Consider the following 18783-nt stretch of genomic DNA (forward strand, 5'->3'; position numbering starts at 1 on the left):
GGAAAACCGGATTTCTTCACATCTTTTAAACATAGAGCCTTTTTCTGTCAATATATTGTGTGTTTGTATGTGTGTGTTTGTTTTCCAGCTGTATTTACTTATTTGTCGCAAGTGGAATTGGATTTATGCTTATAAGGTTCCACCTCTACTGTATATCTTCATTTATCAAATTTGCATTATATTGATTTATGTTGTCGGTCTGAATTATTTCTCCTTTTAATTTCTAGTACAAGTAACGCATCTATACGAAATTTTATGCTTCTTTACGTCTTCCAGGAAGACATTTTTTCTGTCCTCTTGATTTTCTATCTCAAACTCACAGACCCTCTCTTTCGAATTTCCACTCCTGTCTCCGTTTTATAGACATCTATTTTATCATTTCTTTCTCTTCACTGTTCTGATACGAATAATCTTATTTATCTAATCTCTTCTCAGTCTTATCTAGATCAGGGGCCATTTAAGCTGACGCCCTTTGTTCTCTTCATTGTGTGTGTGAGAGATATCCACCACGTGTTCGACTTGTGTTCGGTTCGTGATCGACATCTATCACCCTCCCAGATTAGAGCTAAGAGCTTATCTATGGGTAATGTGACCGTATACACACACACACGCGTGCGCGCGCACACACACATAGGTAAAGCTAAGTGTTCTCAGTGCAGCTATGCGTTATTACTATTGTTATTACTATTATTACTATTATTATTATTATTATTATTATTATTATTATTATTATTATTATTATTATTATTATTATTATTATTATTATTATTATTATTATTATTATTATTATTATTATTATTATTATTATTATTATTATTATTATTATTATTATTATTATTATTATTATTATTATTATCATTATTATTATTATTATTATTATTATTATTATTATCATTATTATTATTATCATCATCATTATCATTATTGTTATTACTATTATTATTATTATTTATTATTATTATCATTATAATTATAATTATTATAATTATTATTATTATTGTTATTATTATCATTATTATTATTATTATTATTATTATTATTATTATTATTATTATTATTATCATTATTATCATTATTATCATCATTATTATTACTATTATTATCATCATTATTATTATTATTATTATTACTATTATCATTATTATTATTATTGTTGTTATTATCATTATTATTGTTATTGTTGTTATTATCATTATTATTATTATTATTATTATTATTATTATTATTATTACTATTATTAATATTACTATTATTACTATTATTATCATTATCATTGTTATTGTTATTGTTGTTATTATTATCACTATTATTATTATTATCATTTTTTATTATTATTATTATTGTTATTATTATTATTATTATTATTATTATTATTATTATTGTTATTATTATTACTATTATTATTATTTCTATTATTATTATTATTATTGTTATTATTATTATTTCTATTATTATTATTATTATTGTTATTATTCTTATTATCATTATTATTATTATTATTATTATTATTATTATTATTATTATCATTATTATTATTATGAGTATGACCGATTATTTTGAAAGTAATAAAAATATGTTTCCGTATGGTCACCGAATCTCATTAAAGACATTGACAGACTGGAAAAAGTACAACGGCGAGCCACAAAACTGATTCCAATATCAAAAATAAATCATACGAAAATCGACTAAAACACATGAATCTGTTTTCCCTAAAAAAGCGTAGACTCAGAGGTGACTTGATACAGGTCTTTAAGATTTTAAAGGGAATTGACAACATCAAAAGTGACAACATTTTCACATTGAATGAGAATCAGACAAGAAACAATGGTCTCAAACTGTCCGGAAATAGATTCAATTTGGAAGTAGGTAGAAACAACTTTGCCAACCGTGTAGTTAATGAATGGAATAAACTTCCTGCACAGGTAGTGCAATGTAGTTCAGTTCCAAGCTTTAAGAATCATTTAGATAAATACCTAAAATGCTGTAATGATTATAATTTATCTTATATTATTTGTTTTTGTTTTGTTATCATTGTTCTGTCTGATTTTAATTTATTATTAGTTACATGTCAATTTATTATTATTTACTATTTACCTGTTTGTTTATTATTTAACTATACCTATGCATTTATTTATGTATTTTATTTGTTATTTACATTATTATAGTTTTTATCTATCATTTGATTATTAATATGATTTTTTTTCGCATCCGGCCTAGATATGGATCAAAAGGTCTCCTGTCGGCATGCTCCGCCTTTGTAATCCTTTGTAAAGAAATTAAGAGAGGAAGAGGAGGCAAATCAAGTAGAGAAGAAAAGGTAAAAGGTGCAGATGGAGAGATGATATGGAAGAGAAGGCAGTAAGGGGAAGATGGGCAGAATATTTTAGGGAGTTGCTAAATGTGAAGGAGGATAGGGAGGGAAAGGTAGTTGCAGTGGGAAGTGATAAGAAAATGACCGTGATGAGTGAGGAAAATGGAGGAGAAATAAGGAAGGATGAAGTGAAGGCAGTTGTTAAGATGATGAGAGCAGGTAAGGCACCTGGTCTAGATGGATATCATGCAGAATGTCAGAAAAAAGGAGGTACAGTGATGGTGGACTGGCTGGTGAGGTTATTTAATGTTTGCTGGAGAGAGGGTAGAGTGCCGGAGAACTGGAGTGCCTGTATAGTTCCACTTTACAAGGGAAAAGGGGACAAGTGTGAGTGTAGTAGTTTCAAGAGGAATTAGCTTGTTAAGTGTAGTTGGGAAGGCTTATGGGAGGATCTTGATTGAGAGGATTAGAAGAGGAACAGAGGAAGTAATTGGTGAGGAACAGTGTGGTTTTAGGACAGGTAGAGGTTGCGTAGATCAGATCTTTGTGGTAAGACAGATATGTGAGAAAGCCATTGGAAAAGGTAATGATGTGTTTTGGGGTTTTATGGATTTGGAAACGGCTTATGACAGGGTAGACAGGAAGACATTGTGGGAGGTATTGCAGATATACGGGAGAGGAGGAAAGCTTTTAGAAGCTGTCAAGATTTTTTACGAGAGTAGTAGAGCGTGTGTCAGGATTAGAAATGGAGAGAGTGAGTGGTTTGAGGTAAAGGTGGGACTTCGTCAGGGATGTGTTATGTCACCCTGGCTGTTCAATTTATACATGAATGGGGTGGTGCGAGAGGTAAATGCAAAGGTAGTGGATCAGGGATTGGAGATGGTTAAAGAAAATGGAGAAAAGTGGGAGGTAAGTCAGCTGTTGTTTGCTGACGACACTGCGCTTGCGGCAGGATCAGAGGAGGGATTCAGGAAGTTAGTGACAGAGTTTAGTAAAAGTGTGCAAAAGAAGGAAGTTGAAGATAAATGTGGGTAAAAGTAAGGTGATGAGATGTACCATGGGTGAAAGTGGCAGCAGACTGGAAGTGAGTATTAAGGGAGAGAGACTGGAGGAAGTGCATAGTTTTAGATACTTGGGTGCGAATGTGGTGGGAATGATAGGAGTGGAGGTGGAGGTAGAATGTAGATTGAGAGAAGTGAGTAAATGTCATGGGGGACTCAAAGTGTAATGAGAAATAGACATTTAGGAATGGAGACTAAGATGAGATTGTATGAAGGAATGACTGTGCCGACAGCACTGTATGGGGCAGAAACATGGAACATAAGAGAGGAAGAAAGGAGTTTGAATGTGTTTGAGATGAGGTGGCTGAAAAGTATGGTAGGGGTTACTAGGCTGGGTAGAGTGAGAAATGAGGAGGTGAGGAGGAGAACAGGGGTGGAAAAGGAGCTGGGAGATAGGGTTGATGAAAGAATATTAGGATGGTTTGGACACATGGAAAGAATGAGTGAAGAAAGACTATTAAAAGAAGTGTGGATGGCAGAGGTGGAAGGAGTAAATATGAAGGGTCGATCTAGGATTAGATGGATGGATGGGGTGAAAGGGGCTTTAGGGAAGAGGGGAATGTCTGTTGAAGAAGGACGGGAGAGGACAGAAGACAGGGGTGAATGGAGAATGGTTGTATATGGATGATGTGATCCATGAAATTGAATGGGTGGGGGTGTTGGGTGAGGGAGTATGTGTGAGAAAAAATTGACGCAGCCCGAAGGGATTTCTCCCCGTCTTCTCCTTTTGTGCATGAGGGGAAGGAGAGGGGGGGTCGCCGATTTAATGAAGCGGCCTTGCTGTGGATGTGCTGTGTCTTGCGACACTGCTTCTGACCCAGGGCAGTGGACAAGATGCAGGGATGACCTGTCATCCAGGAGGTGCCAAGATAAGAGGGTGGAGGGGAGTGGAGTGTGATAACGATGGAATGGGTGGGAATGATTTTTATGCCTTTGTTTTTTGGCTACCTTCCTTATAAGGCGGAAAAAAGCCTTTGGTATATGTATCCATGTATGTATTATTATTATTATCATTATTATTATTATTATTATGATTATTATTATTATTATTATTATTATTATTATTATTATTATTATTGTTGTTGTTGTTATTATTACTTTTATCATCATTATCATTATTATTATTTAAAGTATATACAGGCAGTAAGTCTTCTAATACACAATTCTGTTGAAGGTGATGCTGTTTTCTGCATTAATAATTTTTTGGAGCTACTTTCTAAAGATCTCCCTAATCGCCGTGTAGCAGGATCTAAACTCTGTAGAACTCGTACATAGGTGGACATAGTCTCCGATCCGGATTTCGGCTCAACTGAGCCTTCTTCAGGGAGTGTGTCAAGTGTCAACAAAGTGCGATATTTGACCACACGAAATTATTAGACTAGGGGAGATCACATAATAGTATGAAAAATGTGCATAAATTATCTCCTCATGCTTCTGGCCTACCCTGTGTTCTCATACTGGGTAGCGCTAATAAATCAAGTGCCTGTATGTTCAAATTGGAGTTTTTTATCCTTGATATAAAGGACCTCGATTATCTTTAACTTTCTCGGGTCCATGCAGGTTTCCAAGATGTTCGTGTTCTGTTCTAATTCTTCTCGTGTAATATGGTATCCGTGCGATGCCAAAGCATGATGATTAGGGGCTCCTGTGTATTTGTGTCCAACCAGTCTGGATTCCAGCTCCATAGTCGTCATGACTATGTACGAGGAAGGAAGGGCTTCGCAGTTCCCTTTTGTGCATTTATATTCATATATGACATGAGATTTTTTCAGCTCATTCCTCTCTTGGCGGGTGTTGTTTTGGAGAAGCAGATTGGAGGTTTTCTTACTTTTATAAAAGATAAGTTTGATTGAAGTGATGTCATTCATATGCTTAATGTTTCTTTTGACGATGTCTTTGATGGCCTTTTCATCTTTGTAAGTTGTAGAAAAGTGTGACTTGTACATACATACATATACCAAGGCTTTTTCCCCCTTACAAGGGAGGTAGCCAAAAAGGAAAAGGCATAAAATCATTCCCACCCATTCCATCCCTGAACACTCCACACCCCTCCACCCTCCCTCTTATCTCAGTGTGACTTGTAAAAAAGTTTTATTTCTTCTTGGTTTGGTGTATTGTTGGAGTCGGTGTACCATTTGTTTAAGATATTTTCGGTACCCTTATTAATTTCTTTGTTGCTGAAGCCGTTATTTAATAGTACCTGGGTAGTGCGTTCGAGTTCTTGGTGGACTTTTGACCAGGTATCATAGTGCGTAAGTGCTCGGCGGACGTAAGCTCATTATGCAGCTCGAGAGCGGTAATATTATGGGCATAGGCAACAAGAGACGATTTTCTTTATTTTGGATGACAGAATTCAGATCATGCTGTTCACTTGGTTGAATGTCCATATGCATTATTTTATTTGTGTTGCCTATTTGCATTTGTTTAGGATTTCTTCAATTAATAATACATCATATAGTTATTTTATTTGGCACTGCATCAATATACATGAAGTGCAGATAATGCAAAGACCACATGCAAATAATGAAAAAATACATAAATATAATGAAAAGAACACAATTATAAAATAAAATATTTTGGACAATGTTCAATTTTTTTTCCTTGTACCATGAATTTCATATTGTGTAAAATTGTTGAACGCTAATGCATGCTTTGGTTATCAAATGGTTAATTATGAGGCCAGTTTCATTCTCTAAATCACAACCATGCACAGTAACGTGCACAGACATTGCAAGGGGCAGGTGCTTTGGACAGGAAATTGGGTACTTCACTCTTTTGTATCATTTGTATTTAGCAACTATCCGTAAGGGTGCAACATTATTTTCCACATTATAATTTCTGAATGGTAAGAGAATGGAAAAAGCCTGTGAGAATTTTTTTTTCCATTCATTTCTATATATTTTTGTGAAGGGCACCTTTGGGGCACAGGGCAAAGGGGCAGGTGCTCGGGCACCCCCAGCATCTCCCCCCCCCCTCTGCACGGGCCTGACCATGCACATTTATTTACCCAAAGTAAAGGGCTCTGGTTGGAGATTTCCTCCCAGACCTTTTCCTGACTTCTCGTAAGACAAACATACAGAGTAGGATCCCTAGTCCAACCGTTTAATATAAATAAACGGTTTAACCGAAGGACCGGGCCGGGGGAGGTTGGTCTTAAATTAAATTAGATCGTCTGGTGCCATACATAATTAAATTTCTACAGTGGTCAAGAGGTTTATTAAGACAAACTTGAAAGCCTCAGCACAGTGACGCCTCACCAACTGAGTACAACCGTCTCTAGCCAGGATAAAGCACGTCATGTACATGCCGAAGACGATTCGGTGCCGGTTTAGTATGTGGCCTACGAATTTTTTTCTCTGGTATAGTATGTGGCCTACCTTTTCAATGCACCGAGGAACGCACCCAGCTCTGCAGGCTAGGTTAGGTTAGGTTAGGTTAGGTTAGGTTAGGTTAGGTTAGGTTAGGTTAGGTTATATTAGGTTAGGTTAGGTTAGGTTAGGTTAGGCTAGATTAGGTTAGTGTTAGGTTAGGCTAGGTTAGGTTAGGTTAGGATAGGTTAGCTTAGGTTAGGCCAGGTTAGGTTAGGTTAGGTTTAAGTGAAAACATTTTTAAAGTATTGTTTGTTTAAAAATTTTCCTGAAGTAGGACACATTCAAATAGGGTAGGCCACATACTAAACCAGTTTAAAAAATGTAGGCCACATACTAAACCGGCACCAACGATTCTCCTACGTAATCCGGTGTCTGGCTAGATTCTATTCTAGTTAGTATAGGAAGACTGTACTTGGGTAAGAGTGACCCTCCACATTTTAGAGGTCAGTGTCAGTATGATACCCAATGATAGGATTGTTTCCGAATATAGGACCCTTTCCCTACATAAGCACCACTTCATTCTGTTTCACATGATTTTCGCTGTGATGATTAAGCTTCTAAATACCGCAGGAAAAACATGACGTCTCCCAAGAACAACTTTTACCGATCTCCCAGTGGTGGGGGAGAAGAATGCCGCCACCGCATTTCCCTAGAGTGTCGTTCGAAACAATTGAATAAGTGAGGCAATTTGGGGACCCCCTCCCATTCACATACACTCACACACACTATATTTCGCTCCCTCGGAAAGTCAGTCAAAGCTTCGTGATACTCTCATAGTATGGGTCCACTGTGGGACATCATGTTACCCGAGACCGAATACAGCACAAACAATCGTCTTGTTTACAGTGATCAGCTGTGATGAACTTAAAAACACTGGGAGCATGGATTGCGTAATGTTCTGAGGTCTTATCATCTGGGCAGAATCGGGTTTGTGTAACATTGTACAATTCCATTATTTCATAGAAGGTATTGTCTCAGATTAACTGGAAGAGACAGGCATGAACTTATGTATGATGTACAAGAGGAGAAAAAGGTGTTATCATTCAACATACTGTATGAGACCAAATAAATAAATATAGCAGATTTGGTGCATAATTCTTCATTTTGCTTTGTGTTGTTGTAATTAAAATACCAATATACGTAACTTTGGGATATATTTACTGTAGTTGCAGTCAAGTAACTGCACTTCAAACAAGATTAATCTGTTCTGAATAAAGTGCAATAATATTATTATATCTGGGTAATTGATATCTAAATCATATATTCAAATATTGATATTATTTTTTGATAAAATTTGAGTGTCTATGCTTCTTGTTTGATATTTCTTTCTATATATACCATATTTAGACCAGTTAAACAATTCACATCTTCATAAATTGTCACAGAATATAAATATTCATTTCATTTTTAGAAAATTGTGAAATCTGTTTGTGCACAACAAAAATGATAAAATTGGTGAAACTGTAAAAGATAACTTTCCTCTTATCTAGCTGGCTTTGCCCCCTGACCAGGTAATACACTACTTTGTTCATTAGAGATTGATGTATCACTTTTAGCAACTATTTCTGTTAAAAAAAAATGCATATGTCAATGTATCATAATTTATAAAATTAATATGTAATTTTCTAATGCAATATTGCATAGATCTGCACTTCTAAAAAAGTACCAAGTTAAGTTAAAGTTACCAGGTTTCAGTTCTGATATTAGTCTCAAAGACTCTCCTCAGAATGTCAGCTGGGGCAATCCTCAAACTCCCCACTGTGGTGCCCAGCCACATCAGTAACCTCCCCAGTAAACAGCTTAAGCTCATGGGCCCGGGTGAGGCTCAATTTGCTGACCCTGTGATTACGAAGCCAGTGCACTACCACTGTACTAGCCAGGAGGTTAACAATACACCTCACATTAACCCCTTCCATACGGGGCCGCACACGTAGGCGTCATGGGGAGCGAGTGTATTCGCGAGGCTGCCATATCGGCGTCTTGATTATATTTATTGTAGTCGCCCCTCCATAATGACATTCTTTCTAATTCTTTTGTAATCGCATTTTCTATGGTTATCAAAATTCACGGGTGAAGAGAGAACGATCGATATAAGCGGTGACTATATTTTATGATGCGAGTATTATTACGACACGTCGTACGGCTGGCATTGGTTGCTGCCACCGAGATCTAAGTCCATGACGCCTACGTGTGCGGCACCGTATGGAAGGGGTTAATTTGAATCTGGTCTGGGTAGCCCTGCTTAGGGTAATGTGATTTTTGTTTATCAGTTATTTATGCAGAATTGCTCTCTTTGCTTATTTCATATATTCAAAACTTCCAGATTGTTGAGGTAGAGGGTTAGGGAGTTCAATACAATTACAATGCTTATAAAAATTGCTAGATATATTTGAAAAAAGAGACTCAGGGGGGGGTTTTATGAGTGTATGTTATTTCTTGTTTACCTTATACTGGAGGATTGAATGCATGGTAATATGTAGTTGTTACTTCATTATTTTTTTTCCCCCTTTGGACCAGAGCTACATATCATTCATTATGTAGAGTTAAAATCTCTACTTTTGAAGGAATGATGATACTTTTGTACTACTGCTGTCTCTTCTTTACACTGTCCTCTTGAACATGTTCTTTACTACTTTTATGAATCTAATTCATCCTGATCCCTTTGTGGTGGTTGTATTTACCTAGTTGTATTTTACGGGAAGGGGAGCTATGCTCGTGGTGTCCCGTCTTCATATCTCATTTTATCTAGACTGTGGGGGTAGAAGAATGCTACCATTATGATCTCTAGTATTTACTTAGTTGTAGTATATGGAGTTGGAGCCATGCTCATGGGGCCCCATATCTTTGCCTCCACTCATTAAATTTTGCCTAAAATTCACTTATGGTGTTAGCTTGAACTGTATTTTTATCCAACTTGTCTATACTTCTCTGTGGAAATAGATCCTCTGTAATATCTAACAACTTTTCAGTTTGTTACTATATCTTGAACTTTCATCTTGTATCAGCAAATCCTTTCTGTTTATTTTTCTTATACTTTTCTCTGATCTGAATATTATTATGTTGCCTCTCTCTCTTCACTTTTTCAGTGTAGGAAGTCCTAGTGTATCTATGTCTGTGATTGGTGTAGTGTTTTGTGTCTCAAATTGTTGTTCTTTTTCTTAGGTCAAAGTTTCCCAGTTTGCTCTCTTGTAACTGATGTGTGTGTGTCAGTGGCCAACTGGGTTTTATTGTATTTTGGTTGTGATGATGATTAGAAGGTGGTTGAATTCAAGGGGTGTGACTACTTTCCATGAAGTTGTTGGGGTTAGACAAGGAGAACAGAAGATGATGTCAGGAGAGGAGGGGGTGTAGATATTTTGTGGATTATATATGCTTTAAGTTATATTTTAAATAAACGACATTATAAACACTATATTAGTATAAATTCTGTATTTTACCTTTTATAACTAATAATCTCTTCATGCATAAGGATAAAATAATGTTAGAACCTGAAGTGTGTATACTTTGAGCAGCTTCTGTGCCAATCCAGCTGCTTATATATTACTCCACCCCTTGCCAAAGCACCTCCCACACCTAAATATTGTCAGCAACAAGTCTGAAATGCTGAAAAAAATTGATATGAAAGTTGAAGCTACATGAATACTCCTCTTGATTCTGATATATGTCTATGGGATCTTTATATTTCTGCAAATAGTGATTATGTGGTTTGCATTTACAGAAGATGTAGTTGTGTGATATGAGTTAAGTATTCAGTTGTACATTATTTACAGGCTGTGCAGTGGGGTTTCTGAGAATGAGGTTGTGACACTTGGATAATCTCGATCAGAGCAGCTTGAATATATGAAGGAGGTAATATGATTTGTTGTTCCGACTTGATAAGTAGTAGCTATATTGAGCATTAGAATCCCACACCATTCTTTTGAAGCATAAATGAATAATTAAAGAGTATTGGTAGTTTTGAATATGAGGTGACACAGTGAATCTCAATCAGAGCAAAATGAACATATGAAAGTAATTTGTTAAACTAGATAGGTAATGACTATGTTGAACATTAGAACCCTACACCTTATTAGGTCTAAGTAAAAAAAATTGACAGCAAGTGTCTGTGTTTGGAGGTTATATTTATATAGATAATTTTGTACATTAGATCTGTTTTCAAGTACTTCAGTGATTCTAAAGCACCAGAATTTATATTTTACTTTGGTGTTGCTCAAATACAGTAGGGACCAATGACAGGTAACTGCATGTTGTGGTCTTGTGGAATGGACAGCAAAGCTGTTGTAGCCCCAAGGGGCTGACTTGGCCCAAGATATCTGTCTCTCTCTCTATCAACTTCAGCTATATTTCTTACATTTTTTCACTCATTGAGAGGTGACAGCTGGTGACTGTTTTCCTCTCCCTACAACTTTCAGCCATTGGCACAGAAAGTGTCTTATACTACAATTAGGTAAATAACACACACACACACAATAGGAAGAAATGAAAAGTGGTGTCCCGCAAGGTTCGGTATTGGCTTCAATCATGTTTGCCATATATATAAATGACATGGATGAAGGTGTGGAATGTTATATGAACTTCTTCACAGATGATGCAAAAATACTAAAGAAAGTAAGTACAGAGGAAGATTGTGAATTACTACAGAAAGACCTAGATAAAATCTGGAAATGTTTCTGCCCTATACAGGGCTGTCAGTACACTCACTCCTTCATACAATCTCCTCTTAGTATCCATTCTCAGATATCTATTTCTCATTACACTTTTTAATCCCCCAAGGCATTTACTTGCTTCTCTCAATCTACATTCTACCTCCACCTCCACTCCTTCCATTCCCACCACATTTGCACCCAAGTATCTAAAGCTATCCATTTCCTCCAGTCTCTCTCCCTTAATACTTGCTTCCAATTTGCTGTCATATTCTCCTCTTGTACATTTTATCATCTTACTTTTACCCACATTTATCATTAATGTCCTTCTTCTGCACACCTTCCCAAACTCTGTCACTAACTTCATTAATCCCTCCTCTGATCCTGCTACAAGCACAATGTTGTCAGCAAACAATAACTGACTTATCTCCCACTTTTCTCTATTTTCTTTAAATATCTCCAATCCCCAGCCCCGTACCTTTGTACCTCTCACACCACCCCATCCATGTATAAATTGAACAGCCAAGGCAACATAACATATCCCTGGCAAAGTCCCACCTTTACCTCAAACCACTCATTCTCTCCATTTCTAATTCTAACACAGGCTGTACTACTTGTGTAAAAACTCTTTACCGCTCTTAACAGCTTTCCATCTATCCCATATATCTACAATACCTCCTACAGTGCCTTCTTGTCTACCCTGTCATAAGCCTTTTCCAAATCCATAAAAGCCCCCAAAAAATCCTTACCTTTTCCTAAAGCTTTCTCACATATCTGCCTTACCACAAAAATCTGATCCATGCAACCCCTACCTATTCTAAACCCACACTGTTCCTCACCAATTACTCCCTCTGTTCCTCTCCTAATCCTCTCATTCAAAAACCCTCCCATAAGCCTTCCCAACTACACTCAATAAACGGATCCCTCTGAAGCTACTACACTCACAGTTGTCCCCTTTTCCTTTGTAAAACAGAACTATACATGCACTCCTCCAGTCCTAGCACTCTACCCTCTTTTAGATAAACATTAAACAACCTCAACAGCCAGTCCACCATCAAACAAAAGAAGCTTACAAACAAACTAGAAATGACTATATAAGAATTTGAAGAGAAGAAGAGTGTAATTTTGAAAGAGATGCTGTAGATAAATGCAGAGATGAACTAAATCTGTTTTAGAGGTTTGTAAATAGTAAATTGAGACAAAGGAAAGTAATTACCAAACTAGTAGTGGGTGGTGAGGTCTTTGAAGAGTTCTCACCTCAGGCAGAAATAATGAATGAAAGTTCCCAATCTGTCTTCACATATTTGTCTCCTTTTCCCTTGTATAGTTAAACTATACTGTACTTTACTTCACTGGAACACTTTCCTCCCTTAGGCAAACTTTAAACAGTCTCACTAGCCATTCCACTGTAACTACAGGACTGTAAACCCTTGCTATACTGAACCTTGTTACACCAAATTTTGGTTATATTGACCCTGGTGAGACCTACCAACTGTTCATCTGATATAATGAACAAGGTCAGTATATGTGGTGTAAGGTTTGGTATGGATGACTGGTGTATGGAAAATTAAAATTTATATGTATGTACACTGTAATTTTGGCTGTAATGACCAAACTTTTCCCCCGATTAGTTTGATATATTGAGGGTTTACTGTACTTCCCTTATCATACACTTCAGGTAATTACTAGCTTTCATTACTTTTAATGGTCTTTATATAATCACTTTTCCTATAGCCCTATAATTTTCTTCTCCCATTACAGTCAATTTCATAGTATCTCCCATCCCATATTTGAACCTACACTATCCTCCTTTGTATTCAACAACTCCTTGAAATAATCTACTCATCTTCTTGCTGTCTTCACTTCTTTTAATATCTGTTTATATGCACCTTTTACCTTCTCTCTATCAAAAGAACCTCCATATGAAGATGGAGCCTTAATTAGTATATTTAGCTTTTTACAACTTTATCAAATATTTAGTCATGACACTCAAATCTTTGTGAATAAATAGAAGGAATCAAGGGGAACGGGGGAAGGTCACTGGAATGTAGGGATGGCTAAGGAGGATGGGGGAGAAATTGTACATGTGCAGGAGAACATTTGTTCACCACTGATGGACAAATGTGTAGATGGAAGAATTAAGATGAGGGGGACATTTGTTTACTGTTAATGGACAAAATCATGATAGAAAGTAAGGCTAGGAGGGCAACTAGGGATAGCTTTTCAAGATTTTGTTTACAATTAGAAGCAAAGGAATCAGTTGGGGTGAAATGTTAGACATGCCTCAATTTTGATTGTGTCAGATCCTTCTCCAGATTTTTTCAGGCTTGTGTATCAGTAATTCTACCTTTTCCCAGTCCATCAGTTGGTTGCTACTGTTCCTGTATATAACACAAGGGCTGGTGGTGATATCATGTTGGACATCATAACAATGATCTTGGATCAGGGTTTTCAACTTAGGTGCTGTTTTCCCAATTTAAGACTTGTTACACCCCAAACACAGAATCCGATAGACACTGGCTTTGCTATCAGATTTCCTGCCAGTGTTTAATCTCATTCTCATTATGTCTCTTATTGTTCTACTAGACTGGTACTCTTTCTGAATTGTTGGATTTCAGTGTTCGGGCAAGGTTGGTAATGATGTCATGAAAATGAGAATAAGCATCAGTGGGAAGCCTGATAAAGCCAGTGTCGATTGGATTCTGTGCTTGGGGTGTAACATAACCCATTAATGCACTCTTGACTACTCCCCCACCCATCACCCTGGTCCATGTATACTTATTATTGTCCCACAGTGTTGGGTATCATCAGTTTCTTTTCATTACACTTCTCTTACACTATCTGTTACAGCTCCTTTCTGCCACTTCAAGCTTAATATCCCTCCAATGCCACTACATTCACATTTCCTCCAAAACTCACTACACACTTATTTAAATTCATCCCAAATGCTTCCCTCTCCTCATTTGAGCCTTATGCACTTTTGCTTACTACGTGGGCCCTATACATTATTTATACTTTTGTTTTCTTTCCTTTACTTTGTGAGGCTTATCGGCTTGCAAACATAGTACTCGTTTTCAGATTTACAATTCAGTCTGTAAGTAATAGTTGTCTTTTCCTATATTTGTATGAATACATCTAATTTTTTATAAGAGAAGAGCTTAATATTTTCAACCTTTTCTCATTGCAGATGCATTGCCCTGTTACAATAGGGCGCTTACAGGTGCTGAGACGCATCTTGGCAAAACAGCCGCAGATCTGTTTTAACAATGCATCTTATACATATATTCCCTTTAGATTAAGTTCAGGTAAGTATCTCAGTGATTATTTCCCCATATCCCATATTGGGGTATTGACTGCATGTTTTGTGCAGAAGTAATTGCATAGTAGCATGCTTTAGAAACTATTTTGGGGTGCCCCATGGACTAGAGCCATACATCATTTGTCTATGTTAAAGTAAAATCTCTATTCCTAGTGGAATGATACTACTTTTTGTACAGTGGCTGTCCCTCCTATAGGATGTTCCATTGAAATTCTCCTTTACCATTTATTTGGGTATAACATTTCTTTTCCCCTGTGCCCTCTGTGGTAGGGGGAGGAAGGAATTTTGCCACCATGATACCCAAGTGAGTCGCAGAAGGTATCAAAGTGGGACAGTGTGATGGGACTAAGGATCCTGCTTTCTGTATGTTCAGTCTATGAGAGGTCAGGGTATAAGAGGGTGTAGGAAGAGAACTCCTGCCAGAACTCTAAAATTTGGGTCATTAACTGTGTGTGGTTATGGCACAGATGAGAGTAAAAGGGAAGAGATAGGTAGTATGTTTGTGAGAAGAAAGATGGATGTGTTAGTGTTAAGTGAAACTAACTTGAAAGGGAGGGGTGAATTTGAGTTTGGGAGAGTGGATGGGAGGGTGTTGGAAGTGATGAGGGGATGAAGGAAAGGAGTAGATCTGCTGGTAAGTGATGAGATAGGAAAATGCATGATGGAGTGGTAGGAAGTATGTTTAAGGTTGATATGGATGAAGGTGAAACGGAGATGGGATTTTTTTTTTCAAAGCACATATAGCATGGTAATGAGAAGAGTGAATAAAAAAAAAGGGAGGTGTTTTGGATAGAGTTAAATGAGTGTTTATAGAGTTTTAGAAGGAACATCATTGTTAATGTTGGGGGATCTCAATGCTAGAGTAGGGGATGAGCCAACAAATGGAGTAATTGGAAATTTTGGAATGCCAGGTAAAAATTATAATGGAGAACTGATGTTGAAGATGTGACTAGAAAGGGAGTTGATGATAGCAAACAGTGCTTAAGAAGAAAATGGTGGTGGATGGAAAGGTGGTTGATAAAGTATTGATGGACTATGTAGTGGTATCCAGAGGAAGGATAGGAAGATTTCTAGATGTCCATGTTCCTAGGGGTGACAGTAGGGTAGTGTCAGAGCATTTTTTGGTAGGAGGGAAATTGAAAGTGGAGGATAAGTGGAGGAAGAGGAAAAGGGTGGGAGGTAGAGGTGCTTAGAGAAGCTGTGAGAAATGTGGGAGATGATTAGGGATAGAGGTAGGAATAGAAAAGGAATGGGGGAGTTTCAAGGAGGAAGTGACAAGTGTGCAAAGGTGGTATGTGGAATGAAAAGGATGGGAGGGAATAGAAAGAAGTGGAGGGAATAGAAGGAAGTGGTGGGATAATGAGGTGAATATGGTAGTAGAAAAGAAGTAATCATATGTGGGTTGGTTGTAAAGTGGGACTTGGGAAATGTACTGGAGGTACAAGAAAAAGAGAGGAGAATCAAAATCTCAGATAAGGGAACCGAAAAGTAGAGATGATACAAAATAAGGTAGGAGCATGACAGAAAATTTAATAAGAGTAAAAAGATGTTTTGGAAAGAAATAAAGATAATGAGGGTGAGTGAGTCAGGTGGAGAAGAAAAGGTAAAAGGTGCATATGGACAGATGTTAATGGAAGAGAATGTGGTAAAGGGAAGATGGGTAGGGTATTTTAGAGAGTTGATGAATGTGGAGGAGGTTGGGAAGGGATTGTGGCAATGAGGAGCCCAAAGAAAATTACTGGGATGAAAGAGGAAAATGAAAGAGATATAGGAAAAGATGAGGTTGGATGGGTGTCATGCGGAGTGCTGAAAAAAGGAAGTACAGTCCTAGTGGATTGGCTTCTATAGTTTAACTCCTTCCATATGATGATGCTGATGTTGGCATCATGAGGCATGAGTGTATCTGTGAGGATGCTGGTGTCAGCATCTTGATTCTATTTTACAGTTGTAGTTGAGTGACCTCCATAATCTTTGAACAGGCTTGATCACGTTTTCTGTAGTTATTAACATTCATGGTGAAAGAGAACAAATAATACACCCGTAACTTAATATTTTATAACATGGGTATTGCGATACATCATTGAATTATCATACATCAGGCAGCTGATGGTGCACATGAGAATTTGACTTATATCTAAGAGGTTAATGTGTGTCTAAGGGGGGGAGAGGGTGCCAAAAGACTTGAGGAGTATTTTTGTCGTTTCAGTTCACAAAGGAAAAGGGGACAATGTTAATGTAGTAGTTTTAGATGGATCAGTCTGTTGAGCATAACTGGAGAGGCATATGGGAAGTTTTTAATTGAGAGGAGTAGGAGAGGAACAGAGATGGATGGATGGAGTGAAAGGGATTTTGAGGAAGAGGGGAATGTCTGTTGAGCAGGGAAGGGAAAAGGCAGGGGATGGGTGTGAGTAAGAATGGTTGGGTAGGGATGATATTTTGGTGCAGCCTGAAGGGATTTCTACCTGTGTTCTCTAGTTTTTGCATAAGGGGACAAGGAGTGGATATGCTGTGTCTCACTGTATTGTTTCAGATATGGGCAGTGGGCAAGAGATAGAGATGATCCTTTATCATCCATGATTAACTAAGATGAGAAGGAAACAATGAGTGGTGGATGTGAGTGGGTGCATGCCTTAGCTGGCTACCTCCCTTATAGGGGAGAAGGGGCCCTTGGTATATAGGTTGATAGATAGTGATATTGAATGCATGGTAGCATACAGTCAATAATTTGGGGAGTGTTTTGGGGGTGTTCCTACAGACCAGAGGCACACATCATTCATTGACCCTGATCTCTCTTGCATTGGAGCTTCCAGGAAACTGGCAACAGCCTCTGGGCAGGACCTTAAGTCATTTAGTAAAGAGATATTGTATTTGCTGTCTAGGGATTGTTAGTGTAGAGCATTGTAGTGTGAGGTGTTCTATGTCTTTTGTGTGGTGATTGTAATTGGGATAGATTGAATTTGTGGCTAGGCCTATTTTGTGTTGGTACTGTCTTATTGCTGGATGATGTTCTGAGTGCAGGTGTGCCATTATCATTCTTATTAGGTGTGGAGGGTTTTATCTGTGTTGTTGTTGGAGTATTGAATTTGGCAGTTTTTCTTGAAGGGCTTGCTTAGTTATCCATGTGTTACTATGTTTCTGCATGGATGTTTTGTGTGGTATAGATGGTAGGTTGTTATAGATGTTTGAGTTGTGTACTGCTGGAGTAGATTCTTTATTGCATTCTATTGGATTGTAAGTGACTGCCAAATGCCATATGATATCTTACAGTTTGGTCAGCCACTGACACCACCCATAAAGTACAAAAGCACATGTCTGAGGATTTTATTTGTTTTGCCTTTGCAACTACTGTGGAATAAATCACTCGTTACAGTGAAGTGTGCAATAAATGCAGTTTAAGTTTATAAGAATCTTAAGCTTGGTACCGAGATTGAAAAAACCATGAACTTAGCTAGAGAAGTGTTACAATATACAAATTCTATTGATTATTACATTTACATACCTTCCATATTGTGGTGCAATGATGTATGAACTTTTCTTGTTGCAGGTGCATCAAAGGTAACAATTGGTGGTGTGACTAAAGAGCTGAAGAAGCCTAAAAATCAGGAGCTTGTACCCATTAAATATTGTAAGTTTCTTAAAAATTTTGTATTCTTTATTTTTTGTATGCATATTTATAAAATATCTTCCAAGTTCAATACTATCCAGGCTCAAATAAGTATATATATATATATATATATATATGTATACACACAGATATACCTTGTCTCAAGTTGTTTTGAGTTAAGTCACTTTTGAAGATACAATGGTTTTCCTTAACCTCCTTTGCTCCAGATTTTCAAGCATTCCATGTGACTTGTATCCTGTTGCTCAGCTGTGTGCAGGAACCTTGAAGTCTTATTTAATATAATTTTGTGCCACAATGATGAACTTGAGCAGTCTGTATTATATACTATTAAATAGCTGAATAGATTCTGTATTACAGTGTAATGTATTCATATGACCATCATAAAGATTATGGGAGAAGAATGCCTATTCTTCGCAAAATTTCTGAGAATTCCTGGCAAACAAAAGTTTTTCT

At 37.1% G+C, this 18783-nt stretch overlaps 1 protein-coding gene across 5 annotated transcripts in view; it reads left to right on the plus strand.

The window, feature by feature from the left end:
- Positions 1-492: 492 nt before the first annotated feature.
- The window catches only part of c12.2 (von Willebrand factor A domain-containing protein c12.2), a 353857-nt gene continuing 335566 nt past the window's right edge, over positions 493-18783 (plus strand). For 2 of the 5 annotated variants that reach the window (XM_076212831.1, XM_076212827.1), the window contains exons 1-4: positions 7514-7670; positions 10514-10592; positions 14574-14691; positions 18250-18330. In XM_076212831.1, coding sequence (XP_076068946.1) covers positions 10584-10592; positions 14574-14691; positions 18250-18330 — 208 coding nt within the window. In that variant the 5' untranslated portion in view covers positions 7514-7670; positions 10514-10583. Of the gene's footprint in view, positions 584-7513; positions 7671-8233; positions 8255-10513; positions 10593-14573; positions 14692-18249; positions 18331-18783 lie in introns of those variants that run through there. The other 3 variants (XM_076212828.1, XM_076212829.1, XM_076212830.1) reach the window with 3 other exon arrangements.

Source organism: Oratosquilla oratoria, chromosome 30 (assembly GCF_046742065.1).
Source record: "Oratosquilla oratoria isolate Oo_2021 chromosome 30, ASM4674206v1, whole genome shotgun sequence".
NCBI classification, from domain to species: Eukaryota; Metazoa; Arthropoda; class Malacostraca; order Stomatopoda; family Squillidae; genus Oratosquilla; species Oratosquilla oratoria.